The sequence below is a fragment of the Uloborus diversus genome, chromosome 5 (genome assembly GCF_026930045.1).
Source record: "Uloborus diversus isolate 005 chromosome 5, Udiv.v.3.1, whole genome shotgun sequence".
Lineage (NCBI taxonomy): Eukaryota > Metazoa > Arthropoda > Arachnida > Araneae > Uloboridae > Uloborus > Uloborus diversus.
In genome coordinates, this window is record NC_072735.1 from 67,063,652 (window position 1) to 67,080,827 (window position 17,176).

At 31.8% G+C, this 17,176-nt stretch overlaps 1 protein-coding gene across 1 annotated transcript in view; it reads right to left on the bottom strand.

Moving 5' to 3' along the window:
• Positions 1-299: 299 nt before the first annotated feature.
• The window catches only part of LOC129222954 (uncharacterized), a 31,935-nt gene continuing 15,058 nt past the window's right edge, over positions 300-17,176 (bottom strand). The window contains 4 exon segments of the mRNA XM_054857516.1: positions 300-1,048; positions 5,538-5,663; positions 15,562-15,649; positions 15,651-15,706. Of these exon segments, the coding sequence (XP_054713491.1) occupies positions 300-1,048; positions 5,538-5,663; positions 15,562-15,649; positions 15,651-15,706 (1,019 nt within the window).

Here is a 17,176-nt window from a genome sequence, read left to right on the forward strand (position 1 = left end):
ATTGAAATTGAAAGTGTCCTGAATTCATAAATCTTACGCCTTTAAGATTAAATGCAACTTTTCATAATTTCATAGCAATATTTCAACGATATTTTAAATACTTGAAAAGATCAGGATTTCAAAATGAAATCCGTAACTTATGATCAAACATGTTTAAAATTTCAATCATTTAACAAGACATTTGCAGCAATATTTTGCATTAAAAGTGTCAGTATATAGTTTACATTTGAATTTCTGATGGATCAATTTTGGATACAACCCCTATGTGTCTTTAAAATGAGGTGCAAAATGAACACATTTTATTCAGGATCTAAATTGCAAATTATAGCTTTCATAACAGCAGCTGCAGCTAGAGCAGCATATGGTTGCCACTCTTTTTTCTTTGTACCATCTTTATAATCGGCTATCCCTCTAATAAACACGTAATCATCTTTTCTGTTTCCAAATATAGATTCAACAACAGAGCCAAAACCTGTATCAAAAGACATGATGCCGTGATGATCAGCAAATTCTAGACGTGTTGTGTCATCTTGCATCAAAACTTTACCTGAGCCCACAGCTCCGAAATGCAAAACCGGCATTCCAGGCTTACGAGGGTCATATGCACCCTCCATCGGTTGGGGATGCCCCACTTCCATCAAATCCTCTCCGCCTATGGACATGTAAAGCTTGTCTGTGTCTGATGAAGGACGACAAAAAGATGATTCTTTGTCTTTTAGCTGTTTAAGACTCTGTTCAATATAGTGCTCCCACGATCTGTCATCCATGCTTGACATTCCCTTTCTCCACAAGTTGTACCCAATATTTTGCAGCTTGAGACTTGGAGGACACCAAGTCTTGATGGAAAAATGGTCTGGTGATAAATAGTCATTTTCTTCAAATGCATTTTTTGTGCCCTCACAGTAAAGGTAAACATATGAGTGTTGACTATCTGGTGGAGATGATACGACAACATCACCCAGCCTCACATGCTTCGCATAGTCTGTGTAATGAGGAACACCACCTCCAACCCCAACAAGAAATACATAATCCACTCGAGGAAATGACCCTAAAGTTAAAACAAAAGTAGAGTCAAGATGCATTCATAAAGTAATAAAGCTAATTGGTTAATTCTATGTTTTTCTGTATACAAATGGGTTTAAAATAGACAGTTTTATCTAAAAAATCCTTTTTGCAAATAAACTAGATTAAACAACCAAACAAAAATTAATGTAAACAAGATTAACAATCAGAAATCCCCATCTATTAGATTTAAATAAAAACAGAAAATTCATAAGAATGAGTATTGCATGGAAAATAGATTTCTGCACTTATGTCTCATCCATCTCGCTGATTGTCCATGTTCTGTTTTCGCATACCTATCAATCGTGGTGTCAAAATTAGGAACACTTGATGCCAAAAAATAATAATAAAAGAAAAACGTATTAAAAGCATTTATAGTGCACTTATGATATGTGCATAATATATATTAATACTATAATATACGTGCAGTGTGTGTGTATATTATAGTATTAATATACAGGGTGATTATAATTAAAGTTCCATTTCCAAAACGCTGTAAAAACAAAACCACTGGTCAGAATGACGTCAAACTTCAACAGAATATTATCGAAGAAGGGGGGAACTTGATGGCGGAATAAAAATAAATAGTTAAAATTTTTAGCAACAGATGGCGCTGTAAGCATCATAATTTAATAGTGGTCGACTACAAATGACAAATAAATCATAAAATATTACCTAAGGTGCAAAATATACGTTAAAACATTGTACTACTTAGCGTGCACGAGAGTACAGGTGTGATACTTAGTTAAGTAAGCCCATCCAACACGGCAAGGTCATATCACATCGGATGGGAAAAATCAGTTTTTAATTGTCCTGAGGCCGAAAACCGCATAAAAAGCATCAGTAAAAATCAAATTGGTCTTTAATTTTCGTGAGAATGGCGCAAAAGATGTTCCGTATGATGTACCCCCTTTTTCTGTAACAAGTTGAAATCAAGAAACAGCATGTTCTACGACTGATTGAAGTGTTTCCGGGTCACGTTTAGAATGTGTTGCACAATGCATGCCTTCAGCTCAGCAAAGTTTGCAATCGAAGCACTGAACACAACAGCCTTTAGATAACCCCATATCCAGAAGTCACACAGGTTAAGATCAGGTGATCGGGATGGCCAGGTCTTTCACTGAGACAGTCATAGTGAACTTCTCAGATGCGAAATGAGGGAAAAAAACGTATTTGGCATTTTTATAACAACTTCAACGACTCGTGCGCACAGCAGGTGTTTTGATTTCTACATTCTGACACTTGCAGCGCCATCTATTGCTAAAAATTCCAACTATTTATTTTTCTTCTGCCACACGTTTTCCCCCTTCTTCGATAATATTCCGTTCAAATTTGAGGTTATTCTGACCAGTGGTTTTATTTTTACAGCGTTTTGAAAGTGGAACTTTAATTGTAATCACCCTGTATGTTATGTACATATCATCACCTCAAACCAACAGTAGGACATCTTGTGGTTATTTTTGGGTCTTACTGTTGGTCTGGGGCGACGATATGCAGTATGAGTACATGCTATGTAAAACATTTTATACTAGCCACCTATGGTGATCAGCTTGTTTGCCAATTATAAACTGATAGCGATATTGCAAACTTTTAACAGTTGAATTTTACTAACATGAACCTGTAATTGTAATAAGAAATGAATTTGAAAATGTAAAACAAAAATTAAATGGCAATGTATTATCATGAAAAGGTATTTTGATGATTATTGCTTTTATGTACAATGTTATCTGAATTAGTCTGTTGTTTCTTAAAACCAGAAAGTATCAATAAATCAAAATTTAACAAATATTTTGAGCTGTCATACGTTCTTAGGCACTTTTATGGTGAAAAAATATTATATGCCAAGTTTTACCTTTGCCATAATAGCTTTACAGATTATTTTCTTATTTTGAAGTTTGGAAGATGGTTCTTGATCCTTTTTTTTTAATATCAAAAAATAGGGCAAGGGTTTCTCTGAGGAACTTCAACATATACATCTAGCTCATGTGATTATTTTTGAAGAAAGATCATGTGACTTGCATCAACCAATCACAAAAGTAGTAGATAAATGGACATTTACTGAGCAAGTGAGATCAATAGGCAATCTCGATTGCTCAAGAATAAACAAAAGGCATGAGTGAAAGTACATTTTCAAAACTGGGATTTCAGACTAATTTTATGCGTTACCATAACATATATATTTCTTATTATAAGCAACACTCTGTCTTTTTTCCTTTTGAAAATAAGGGTGATAGTTTTGCAATGCAATGCTACATAAATTACTTTTAAATTAAAAAAAAAAAAACGCCTTCAAAAAATACCCAGGAACTAAATAGCAAAAAAATAACTGATTAACTTACATTCTATTTCCTACCCAAACATAGAAATGAAATTTATTTTACAATTCCAGTAACTAAACTAAACACCGAATTATAAAATAAACACTGATTTAAATTACTATATGATGAATTATTTTAAATACCTAACTAATTATATACGCTCTCTTAATTTTTAATAACCTTTTGAAGCCAGGGCCTCCTATAAACTACTACCTAACGTAACTGAGTAGGTTTAATTTTAAAGACTAATTTCGTGTATAGTTAAATTAGTGTTTAATTCAGGATTCGGTGGGTTGTCAGTTAGGTTATGTAGTTGTTTATAGGAGTCCCCGACTTCAAAAGGTTATTAAAAATTAAGAGATCGCATATAATTAGTTAGGTATTTAAAATAATTCATCGTATAGTAATTTAAATCAGTGTTTATTTTATAATTCGGTGTTTAGTTTAGTTGATTTTTGTACTGGAATTGTAAAATAAATTTCATTTTTTGAAGCCTGAATATTATTATAACCTAATGTCAAATTAAACTGGCGGCATTGTGAAATAGTAAATCTAGAATACTGGTCAAACTTGAAAAATCTGACATTAGTTACAACATATTATCTTTACTAATAATAAAGCTTAAAGTCTATCTGTCTGGATGTCTGTGACGCGCATAGCGCCTAGACCGCTCGGCCGATTTTCATGAAATTTGGTACAAAGTTAGTTTGTAGCATGGGGGTGTGCACCTTGAAGCGATTTTTTGAAAATTCGATTTTGTTCTTTTTTTATACCAATTTTAAGAAAGTTTTTCCAAGCAAATTATCACAATGTGGAATAGTAAATTACGAAACCATCATAACGTGGAACCGTAATATGGGCGAGCTATTTAAAATAGCCAATTGGCGAGAAATTCATCATGCATTATTTGTTAATATACAGGGAAACCAAATGACCTTTTAATTTTCTACTACGGGCAAAGCCGTGCGGGTGCCACTAGTTAAAGAATACAAATTAAATCATCGGGGGAGGTGTGTTCTGTATTCAATTCCCCTTGGATTGAACAAAAAATATGTTTAAAAACTAAAATATTTAAAAAGAAAAAAAAAACATTTTAGTGAATAAAGTTATTTTAGTTAAAAATAATAAAGGTAATTGATTCAGCTATTAAAGTAGCAAAATATATTTAATTTACTGCTTTGCTTCGTAGTAAAACATTAGTAGCATCTAGAAGTAAAAATTAACAGACGGCGAAAATTAGTCATCCATATGCAGCAAGAATTATTTTCAAGACGAAGGCAAAACCTTTGCTGTGAAAATACATCGGTCACGGGAAAACCACGTGACCTGTGACGTGTTCCACCCGCTGCCGTAAGCTTGATTACTTATCCACAAAGTGTGAAATTCAAAGTTTCTTCGATTTCTCCGGGACCCCTTATTCGATCCAGACCAAATTACCATGGGACCATCTGCAAAGTATACGCTTCCAAACAAAAAAAGAATTTTTTAAATCGGTCCAATAGTCTTGGAATAATATGAAAACACACATAAAAAGTCGCAAGACAAATACATAACCTCCTTTTTTGAAGTCGGTTCAAAATGGCTGAACAAATAAGTGGGCAAAAAAATCTACAAAATTCTGAAATATTCTAAAATATATAATAATGTTCAACCTTCGTATATTTATATCTGAATAAATTTACCATACAAGAACTTTAATTTAATCCATTCAATAAGACATCAGCAAGATAGAATGCTTAGTGATGTCCAGAAAAATACCTTTCCAAAATCTTGCATTTTTTTCTTCCTTGAACTCAATTAGCATTTACTTTATTGCATTTTTTTTTTAGAGTCTGCATGTTTGTTGAACAGTATTTGCCTGTTATACCGTTGTCAGTCTCTCAATCTAATCATAATTCTGAATGTTACTATACCATATGTGTAATTTTACGTTTTATAATTTAATGCACTGTCTAACTCAATATAAAGACAACCTTGAATCAGATCCAGTTGTATTGGAGTTTACCTGTATCTGGAAAACATTTGTAATTGTTTTAACACATATATTGCTTTGTGCAGAGGAAAAAAAAATTGAACGTACAATTTTAAAACATACTTTAAAATAAATAGTAGAAAAACAAAAAACAGATTAGATGTAATATAAAATCAAAAACTCACCAAGTAACCTAGTAGTAGTGCTGCCAGCTGCAATTATTGCACCTCTCGCCATGCCAGTTGCAGGAAGTTTCGTAGAAACAACTCTGTGCGGGCCCACAGTACCAAGTGTGTAAACATTTGATTCACCTAATAGAATACATTTCTATTTACTTGATTTCTTTCTAAACTAATACTTTACAGTATGCATCTTAATCTGAAGATGCTTTATTACTCTCAAAACTAGCCGAAACAAAATTATGACTTTTTATTTTCTTTTTCATTTTTTGCTGCTCACAAAAAGTACCATATCTTTTAGTTCTTTTTTTTTCTGCCCCCAACTTTTAAGCCCCAATCGCTGCCTCTGTCCATTACCACCCTTTTAATTCCAAGAAACAGTGATAAGGAAATGACGGTGAGGGGGGGATATCAGTTGTGGAGGATGAAAAGCTTTGTAAGGCAAGCAGTTACTAAGATATTCTGTGAAAAGAAAAAAAAACCGGAAGTGCTACGATCGCAAGGGAACTTTTTTGTGAAATAACTGTCCATTATTCGGAGTGTCCGTTATTCAGAGTGAATTACATGGAATGGCATATATTGAGGGACTGGGACTTGCAAAAATGTCCGTTAATTAGAGGTGTCCGTTATTCGGGAGTGTACGTTGAGGGAGGTTTCACTGTATTTAGGAAATTTGAGGATATACTGGCAATTTATAATTTTGTTAGAATGCCTATTATTGATGTATTTCACCTCCATCATTTATTTTCACCTCAGAAATAATGACATTGATAAGATCTGTCATGGAGGTGAGGAATTTCCTATTAATATAGGCCTATTAGATACATTTTTCAAGGGAAAAAACTACTTAATCAGAAGACAATAAATCTAGACATAATCTTCAACACTAGATGCTGTTAAATTCGGCAAATGACTTGCACATTGATTTTAGTTTTAAGTACTTGCTTAAGCAGACTCCTTTTTAGCATACTTCCTAGCAAAAGATTTTTTTTAAGGGTAGTATGAAATTCTTGAACATATGAAAGTTAGTTTGTGCATTATTTTACTGGGACAGATTCCTCTGTATTGGTTTTACAGGGATATCCTTGGTGAAGAAAAACAGAATTGTTCAGACTGGTGGGGCAGGATGCTTAAAGTCCATTTTATTGGAAATTTCAAATTTAACTTATATTGAATTGTTCAGTGCTTTTCTCACACAAAACATTTCCAATCCACAACCAGTGAAAAACAGATAGAGAGCATGAAATATTAATATCCTGTAAAAACACTGCTAAAAATACAGATAAATTGAGAAAAATAAATCTTTTTAAATGAAAAAAATAACAGTTGGCTAACCAATTAGGCAAAATGTGTGCATCTGTTCACTTTATAGCTTTGTAGGGATCCACAATTAGTTCATTGAACGATGTTTTGTAAATTTTGAACAGTTCAAAAAAAGAAAAAGAAAAGTGTAGCAGTAACAGAAATTCGAATTGTGGTTGGTTCTATTAGTTTAATAGGCAATAACCATAATAAACTAAGGTAACAAGACAGAGAAAAGACAAAAAGTTGCAACAAAAATACAAGTAAGGTTAGCGTTGAATCTTATATAAATTATTGTTTTGAACAGAGAAATATTTAACACTCCTGTCTATCAGAGAAATTTTAAACCTTCGTGTACAAAAACCAATAACGTGCTTGCACTGAAAACTCAAATTGAATATTCAAACTCTTGCATACTTGAAATTTTACATTTTAGGAGTTTTTTTTTTTTTTTTTTAATGCTATAAACACGTTGCATCTAAATAAAGTTTAAAATATAAAAAAATAAATACATAAAACCACAATAGCGTTAAAGGAAACAAAATTCTAGCTGATATTGCCACCATAAGAGAAATTGGACTTTTCTCCACCACAGCCCACTTCTCTGCAAGCAAGCAATCTGTATGGCTGGGATCAAAGAAGAGAATTAACTAACAAATAAAGCTCTTATACATTCTAAGAATTTCATCACATATAAGTACAAAACACCGTAGCTATCTGCCAACAACTTTTGCCTTGAGGACCAATCAGCTAATCAGGCTAGCAAATGGAGTAAGTTATCAAAAGAGCAAATGAACTCTGATGATATACATATAATATTAAATATTATCTGCTCTTACTATGTGGGCTTAGTATGTTTTGTCAACTTGGCACTTTAGAGCTCTTGAAGGAAAGCATCGTAACTGAAGAGGGTCACATCCAGTCTTCATTTGCATGGTTCAGCTGTTTCAAAGATCAGTAACAGCCAATGAGTAAATGCAAACATGTAAGTCCAATAGCTACAATGCCTTGGTATTAAATTCCAGTCAGTTTCTTTACACATGTAACTTATACCAAAAAATATTAAATTGTTTATGGGTCATTCTTCATAAAGTGAAACTTTATTGTCACACGCCTTTTACAGTAAAAACTTTAAGGAACAATTCATTTAACAATGATTTTTAATTTCATCAAAAATATATCAATTTAAACCTGCCACCAATTTTAGAATAATAATTTTTATTTTAGTATATTTTTGGTTCACAACATGTGAATTCTCACCTCTGTGGCATGTCACACACCTTGTGTGGTTGTTTATATTGCTTAATAACTTGTTTAATTAAAAGTATATACTTATTTATTGACTATTCCTTTCACAAGTGCCTTAAATACTAATTGTTTAATCATTTTTAATTTTTTAGTATTGTGTTTTAGTAGGACAAGAAGTCATATCACACAATAAATTCTCATTTCCTTTCTTAAACACAAAAGGCCATTCTTGGTTAACATGTCACAGTCAGTGTTGGGCATTAATCAACTAAATCCTCAATCGACTAAAGTAATCTGACTCTCATTTAGTTCCGACTAATATTTTAAAAATTTAATTCAATTGCAGACGAAGATTAACGTTAGTTTAAACTAACGTGTTAGTTGATTAAAAAAACTAATTTAGTTCAGATTGATTTAGTTCAGATTAAATTAATCAAATTGAATTTAGTCAGATTAAAAGTAATCAGATTAAAAGTAATCAAATTAATTTGATTAAATTTTTAATTCAGATTAAATTCGTAAAATATAAATGTCACATGAACAGAGACACATTTGTGTTTCTACGTGTATGTACATATTTACGCAAGCATACACGAGTTAATACGTGTATATACGACTATGTGCGTAAATATATGTATATAAACGTGTTATACCGCGTATGTTCGTGTACGGAGGTATATTTGAATTTTTAAGTGAATATACATATTTATGTGTGCATACACGAGTAAATATGTGTATATACGAGTATGTACGTGTACACAAGAGAATATGCATATGGATATGTGTTACCCCGAGTATACTCGTGTAAAGAGGTAAATTTGCTTTTAATTGTGAAAACACATACTTATGCGTGCACACAAGCGGAAATACGTGCATATACGTGTACACATGGGAATATGCGTATAGATACGTTTTATCCCGAGTCTAATCGTGTAAAGAGGAACATTTGTATTTCGACGTGCATATTCATATTGAAGCGTGCATGTTCGAGAAAGTACGTGTATATACAAGTATGTTCGTGTACACTTTAGAATATGCGTATAGATATTTGTTACCCCGAGTATATTCGTGTAAAGAATTACATTTGTATTTGTACTTGTATATACATATTTGTGCGTGTATATAGGAGAAGGTACGTGTATATACAAGTACGTTCATGTACACACGAGAATATATGTAAACATACGTGTTACCCCGAGTATACTCGTGCACAGAGGTAAATTTCTATTTAACGTGTATATATATATATAGATGCATGCGTACAAGAGAAAATACGTGTATATACCAGTAAGTACGTGTACACACGACAAATAAGTGTTTAACCCGAGTATACTCGTGTACGAAGGCACATTTGTATTTCTACGTGTGTATGCATATCTATGCGTTTATAAACGAGTAAATACATATATATACGATTATGTACGAGTACACACGATAGTATGCGTATAGATACGTAATACCCCGAGTATACTCGTGTACAGAGGTAAATTTGCTTTTAATCGTGTATATACATACTTATGCGTGCACACAAGCGAAAATACGTGTATGTACGTGTACACATGAGAATATGCGTATAGATACGTTTTACCCCGAGTATACTTGTGTAAAGAGGTACATTTGTATTTCTACGTGTTCATGCATATTTAAGCGTGCATACACGAGAAAGTACGTGTATATACAAGTATGTTCATGTACACATGAGAATATGCGTATAGATGCATGTTAACCCGAGTATACTCGTGCACAGAGGAAAATTTGTATTTATGATTGTACATACACTTTTATGCGTGAATGTAAGAGAAAAAACAAGTATATACGAGTATGTACGTGTACGCACGAGAATATGCGTTTAAACCAGTGTTGTGCATAATCAACTAAATCCTCAATCGACTAAAGTAATCTGACTCACATTTAGTTCTGATTATATTTAATCTGATTTTTTCAATTGCAGACGACGATTAACGTTAGTTTAAACTAACTTGGTTAGTTGTGGGGAAAAAAAAACTAATTTAGTTCAGATTGATTTAGTTCAGACTAATTTAATCAGATTGATTTAGTCAAACTAATTTAATCAGATTGATTTAGTCAAACTAATTTAATCAGATTGATTTAGTCAACTAAAGTAAGCAGATTAAACTTCGTCAGATTAAACTTTATACTAAATCTACAGAGATTGAAATAAATCTACACCTTATGTACTTGTATTTTCTCATGTATGCACGCATAAAAATGTATGTACAATCTTAAATACAAATGTACCTCTACACACGAGTATACTCGGTGTAACATTTATCTACACGCATATTCTCGTGTGAACACGTACATACTCGTATTCTCTTATATGCACACATAAATATGTATATACACGTTTAAAAGCAAATTTCTCTGTGCACAAGTATACTCGGCGTAACAAGTATCTTTACGCATATTCTCTCGTGTGTTCACATACATAATCGTATATACATGCAGTTACCTATGTATAAGCGCATAAATATGCATATACACATAGAAATTCAAATGTACCATTGTACACTAGTATACTCGGGCTAAAAAGGAATATATACGTCTATTCTCGTGTGTACATGAACTTACTCGAATATACACGTATTTTCTCGTATATGCATGCATATATATATATATATATATATATATATATATATATATATATATATATATAATATAAATAAATATGTATATATATATATATACCTCTGTGCACGAGTATACTCGGATTAACACGTATCCATACGCATATTTTTTGTGTACACGTACATACCCGTGTGATCACGTATTTATTCGTGTATGCACAAATAAATTTGTACATACACTTAGAAATTACACATACCTCCGTCCACGAATATAATCGGGATAACAGGTAGAAATGCAAAAAAAAAAAAAAAAATGGGTTTACACTTACCTACTCGTATATACACGTATTTACTTGTGTTTACACGTACTTATAGGTATATACACGTAGAAATACAAAATTTCCAGTATACACGAATATTCGGGATAACGGGTATATATACGGATATGCACAAAACTACTCGTTAATACATGTTTTTACTCGTATATACAAGTGTATGCGAGCATAAATATGTTTTTTAACGTATTAACGTACAAATACAAATGTACCTCTGTACACGAGTATACTCGGGTTACACGTATCTATTCGCATATTCTCTTGTGTACACGAACATACTCGTACATACTTGTCTTTTCTCGTATATGCTGGCATAAAAGTGTATGTACAATCTTAAATACAAATTATCCTCTCTGCACGAGTATACTCGGGTTAACACGCATCTATATGCATATTCTCGTGTGTACACGAACATACTTGTATATACAAATACTTTCTCGTATATGCAAGCTTAAATATGCATGAACACGTAGAAATACAAATGTACCTCTTTACACGAGTATACTCGGGGTAACACGTATCTATACGCATATTTTCATGTGTACACGTACATACTCGTATATACACGTATTTAGTCGTTTATAAACGCATAAATATGCATATACACGTAGAAATACAAATGTGCCATCGTACACGAGTATACTCGGGTTAAACAAGTATCTATATACCTATTGTCGTGTGTACACGCACTTACTCGTATATACACGTATTTTCTCGTATATGCATGCATCAATGTGCGTATACACGTTTAAATAGAAATTTACCTCTGTGCACGAGTATATTCGGGGTAACACGTATGTTTACGTATATTCTCGTGTGTACATGAACATACTTTTATATACACGTACCTTCTTGTTTATGCACGCATAAATATCTATATACACGTACAAATACAAATGTAGCTTTTTACACGAGTATACTCGGGTAACACATATCGATACGCATATTCTCGTGTGTACACGAACATACTTGTATGTACGCGTGCTTTCTCGTATATGCATGCTTGAAAATGTATATACACGTCGAAATGGAAATGTACCTCTTTACACGAGTATACTCGGGGTAACACCTATCTATACGCATATTCTCATGTGTACACGTACATACTCGTATATACACGTATTTACTCGTTTATAAACGCATAAATATGCATATAAATGTAGAAATACAAATGTTCCATCGTACACGAGTATACTCGGGTTAAACAAGTATCTATATACCTATTGTCATGTGTACACGTACTTACTCGTATATACACGTATTTTCTCGTATATGCATGCATCAATGTGTATATACACGTTTAAATAGAAATTTACCTCTGTGCACGAGTATACTCGGGGTAACACGTATGTTTACGTATATTCTCGTGTGTACATGAACATACTTTTATATACACGTACCTTCTTGTTTATGCACGCATAAATATCTATATACACGTACAAATACAAATGTAGCTTTTTACACGAGTATACTCGGGGTAACACATATCTATACGCATATTCTCGTGTGTACACGAACATACTTGTATGTACACGTACTTTCTCATATATGCATGTTCGAATATGTATATAAACGTCGAAATACAAATGTACCTCTTTACACGATTATACTCGGGGTAACACGTATCTATGCGCATATTCTCATGTATACACGTATATAAACGTATTTTCGCTCGTGTGCACGCATAAGTATGTGTATACACAATTAAAAGCAAATTTACCTCTGTACACGAGTATACTCGGGGTTACACGTATCCATATGCATATTCTCTTGTATATACGTACATACTCGTATATACACGTATTTACTCGTGTATGCACACATAAATATGTATATTTACTTAAAATTTCAAATATACCTCCGTACACGAACATACGCGGGATAACACGTTTATATACGTATATACCCGCACGTAGTCGTATGTACACGCATTAACTTGTGTATGCTTGCATAAATATATATATACACGTAGAAATACAAATGCGCCTCTGTTCATGTGATATTTATATTTTACGAATTTAATCTGAATTAAATATTTAATCAAATCAATTTGATTACTTTTAATCTGATTACTTTTAATCTGACTAAATTCAATCTGATTAATTTAATCTGAACTAAATCAATCTGAACTAAATTAGTTTTTTTAATCAACTAACGAGTTAGTTTAAACTAACGTTAATCTTCTGTCTGCAATTGAATTAAATTTTTAAAATATTAGTCTGAACTAAATAGGAGTCAGATTACTTTAGTCAACTAATCAATCAATTACAAATTTAGTTGATTTTTTTAGTTGATGCCCAACACTGGTCACAGTAATGACATCAACTCTTATTTTCCATAATACAAGTGAGCCCCCCTTGTTTATTTTTCAGCCGTAGTTGAAGTTGTAAGATTTTTGTCGAAAAACAAAAAAAAAAATTGATTTTGCTTCAAAAAACTTAGTATGGTTATTCTGCCTTCTCACCTCCGTGATCTTGAATTTCAGGGATGTAAATTAATGTTTAAAAAAAAGTGAACTTGTTTTCGTATGCTTATCATGTGCAGATTGTAGCAACAAAGAAAAAAAAAATTTTTCCTTGAAAAAATGTATCTAATAGGCCTATATTAATAGGAAATTCCTCACCTCCATGACAGATCTTATCAATGTCATTATTTCTGAGGTGAAAATAAATGATGGAGGTGAAATACATCAATAATAGGCATTCTAACAAAATTATAAATTGCCAGTATAATCCTCAAATTTCCTAAATACAGTGAAACCTCCCTCAACGTACACTCCCGAATAACGGACACCTCTAATTAACGGACATTTTTGCAAGTCCCAGTCCCTCAATATAGGCCATTCCATGTAATTCACTCTGAATAACGGACACTCCGAATAATGGACAGTTATTTCACAAAACAGTTCCCTTGCGATCGTAGCACTTCCGGTTTTTTTTTTTCTTTTCACAGAATATTTTAGTAACTGCTTGCCTTACAAAGGCTTTTCATCCTCCACAACTGATATCCCCCCCCTCACCGTCATTTCCTTATCACTGTTTCTTGGAATTAAACGGGGTGGTAATGGGCAGAGGCAAGCGATTGGGGCTTAAAAGTTGGGGGCAGAAAAAAAAGAACTAAAAGATATGGTACTTTTTGTGAGCAGCAAAAAATGAAAAAGAAAATAAAAAGTCATAATTTTGTTTACGGCTAGTTTTGAGAGTAATAAAGCAGATAAATGACAATTGATGTCAGTCTAACAATTAACGTACGTTTTTCTTAAGATTTCAATGATTTTTTTACACAATAAACTATTTAAAAGTTAAGATAAAAAAGAGGAAACTGGGTGCTTTTTCTAACTGGGGCTCTCGGGAGATGCAACTGAGCGTACCGGCGTCAGTAGTAGTCAGCTGTATGGCACCGTGGTTTCGTTGGATTGTTTAATTTTTAGACACGTAAAAGATTTGCCCATATTCAAGGTTATATTGCCAACTGTCAACCATGCAATAGTGAAACTCGAAATAAAATAAATAAATTAACCATAAAAAGTAGAGAATTTTCGGAAGCACTGAAATACAGTAAAGAATTGAAAAACTTTTTCCTGAGCAAAGGGGACACTGAAGGACTTGCTAAGGTAAATGATTTAAATATTTATATTGAGAAACAGGCTTGTAATGCAAAAAAGAGATGATCAAACTGTTTTAACTGATTACTTTAATTGATTAAATGCTTTTTAAGACAAGTGTGTGCTGTCAGTATACCTTTATTAAGAAAAAACAGATTAATTACACTTGACGTAAAATGTAGTAAACCTTTCGCAATTGTCTCGATTGTGTTCTACAAAAGGAACAACAGTCCATTTTGAAAAAGGTAAATTAAGTAGTTCCTCCTAATAGCGGACCCCCTCCCAATAATGGACAAAACTTCTGGTCCCTTGAGTGTCCGCTATTTGGAGGTTTCACTGTACTATTTTTTTAACATACATTTAAAACTACTAACCAACATGTACTTTATTAAGAGAGCTTAATATTATATTCCCACTAATCATTAAAATAGCTGATTGTTTGCACATTTAACAAAATTACTACTTTGATAATAAATTTGACCTTGATTTTTAAGTATTAAAAGTTTTATCTTTTTTTTTTATTTCTATGAACAAAGGCATTTTTTTATTTATTTATTTTTTTTTTTTTTTATTTATGAGTAAAATAATTGGAACTTAGCTGGGCCATTGTTTATGGTTACCTTTAGTAAGTAACACTTTCATGTATGATCGAAAAAAAAAAGAAAACAAAAGGTTTCGAAATTGAAAAATATTTGCGTTCAAAAGTTATGTTTTCTCGAGAATGACCCTTATACTTATGGATTAACCTAAAAATATTAGCTAAAAACACATAAGGAATACGGAGTGAGAATTTCCTTATTATTGGGAGATATGCCAACATACTTGCACCCCTCTGCTGCATTGTATTCAATTTAATAACTCTCGATTTCCATCTTGTAACTTTAAACTATGGGATTTTCATCTACATGAATGAGCATAAATAACAAAATAAAATGTCAATGAAATAAACATACCTTCAGTTTTGAATTTCACAAATGTTTCTTTGTTGTCAATCATAGCATCTACAGCTAATTTTTCACAATACTGAGCAGTAATTATAGCAAATTACAGGTTGTTTGTTATGAGCAACCATGGGCATCTGTTTAACCATTTTTACATCTGTAATAATGAAAATTTATTCTTAAAAATTAAAACTTGAACATGTTCAAAATTTATATCACTAACTGTCAACAAATGTAAAGTCAAGAGGATATTTGTCTACATAGGTACTTACAATTTCAATATTTCTTTTAAATTTGAAGAACAAAACATGGAACTATAAAATTTTCTTTAAATATATATTTTTTTTCCCTCTTCAGTGCCAATGTAGTACAAAAAACATTTTTTTTTTAAAGTTAAAAACTATAGCAGTTGTTCTTGATGAAAGTTCCAAAATTATTCCATTGGTAATGTGTATTAAAACTCTGAATTGTTATATATCAGATTATTTTTTTTAACATTCAACACTAAAGTTTTGCTTTAAAAAAAAAAACATTTTACAAAGACTGGTTGAAAAGTAGTGTGTTCGTCAACTGTAACTCAACAATTCCAAAGTTCTCAATTTCTGATTTTTTCAGATCTGAAATTACTATTTTCATTTTCTTTTTTACAAAGCCTTGATCTTAATTTCATCCAAGAAGAAATATCAGTAAGTAAACAAATGCAAGAATGCAAAAAACCAACAAATTTACTTATTTAAAAGTGTTTTTCACATAAAAAACAAAATTTTTAGTGTTAAAAAAAATGCTTAAAAGGAATGAAAATCCGAATTCTACAGTAAATACTAAAAGAGAAATAAAAACAATATTTATCGAAAAAAATGCGTGAAAAGGTTTAGATTTTGCTTGGCTGCAGTCAGAATGTAAATGTTTAAATTTAAAAAAAAAATAATCAATAAGTATATTTAAAATATAATTTTATTCCAAAAGTGAGGAAATTGTAGACACTAAAACATTACAACAATATGAAAATTGTACTAATAGCTATCAAAATTTTATAAAAATGTTATGGGGTAACAAACTACCACTTTTTCAAAAGCAGAAAAATAAGTTCATGGATAAAACATGATCTGACAAAAGACATGAAACCTTTTTCATCCATAAGCTTTTTTTTTTTTTGCACTGAAAAGGGGAGTTTTAAAAACCTTGAAACATGTCAACAATTCTCATTGCTTTTGGTACAATTTTAATGCTGTTACCATGATTTTAACTTACTCAACAAAGTTAAATATTTCATCAGTAATTTTGAACATATTGCTAATTTTTCAAGTTTCAAACAAACATCTACTTTCTACCAATAAGATTCAGACAAAAATTAGATTCTAAATTCCTATAATTAAAACTTGAATTCAATATTAAACTGGGCACACATTAACACTGAAGAAATAGATATGATGGCAAACAAATGTTAATTTTCACATCATCACTATACAAAAACATTAAAAGGTCAAATTTATTCAAATGTTTCTCTGTTAGCAAAGGTAGTTTAAATTTGTGCAATTTAAAGTTTAAAAATGAAACACAAGTTAGATTGCAAAACAAGCTTTAGTTACTTTTACTGATTATTTAGTGCTATGTTTCCATACCATTA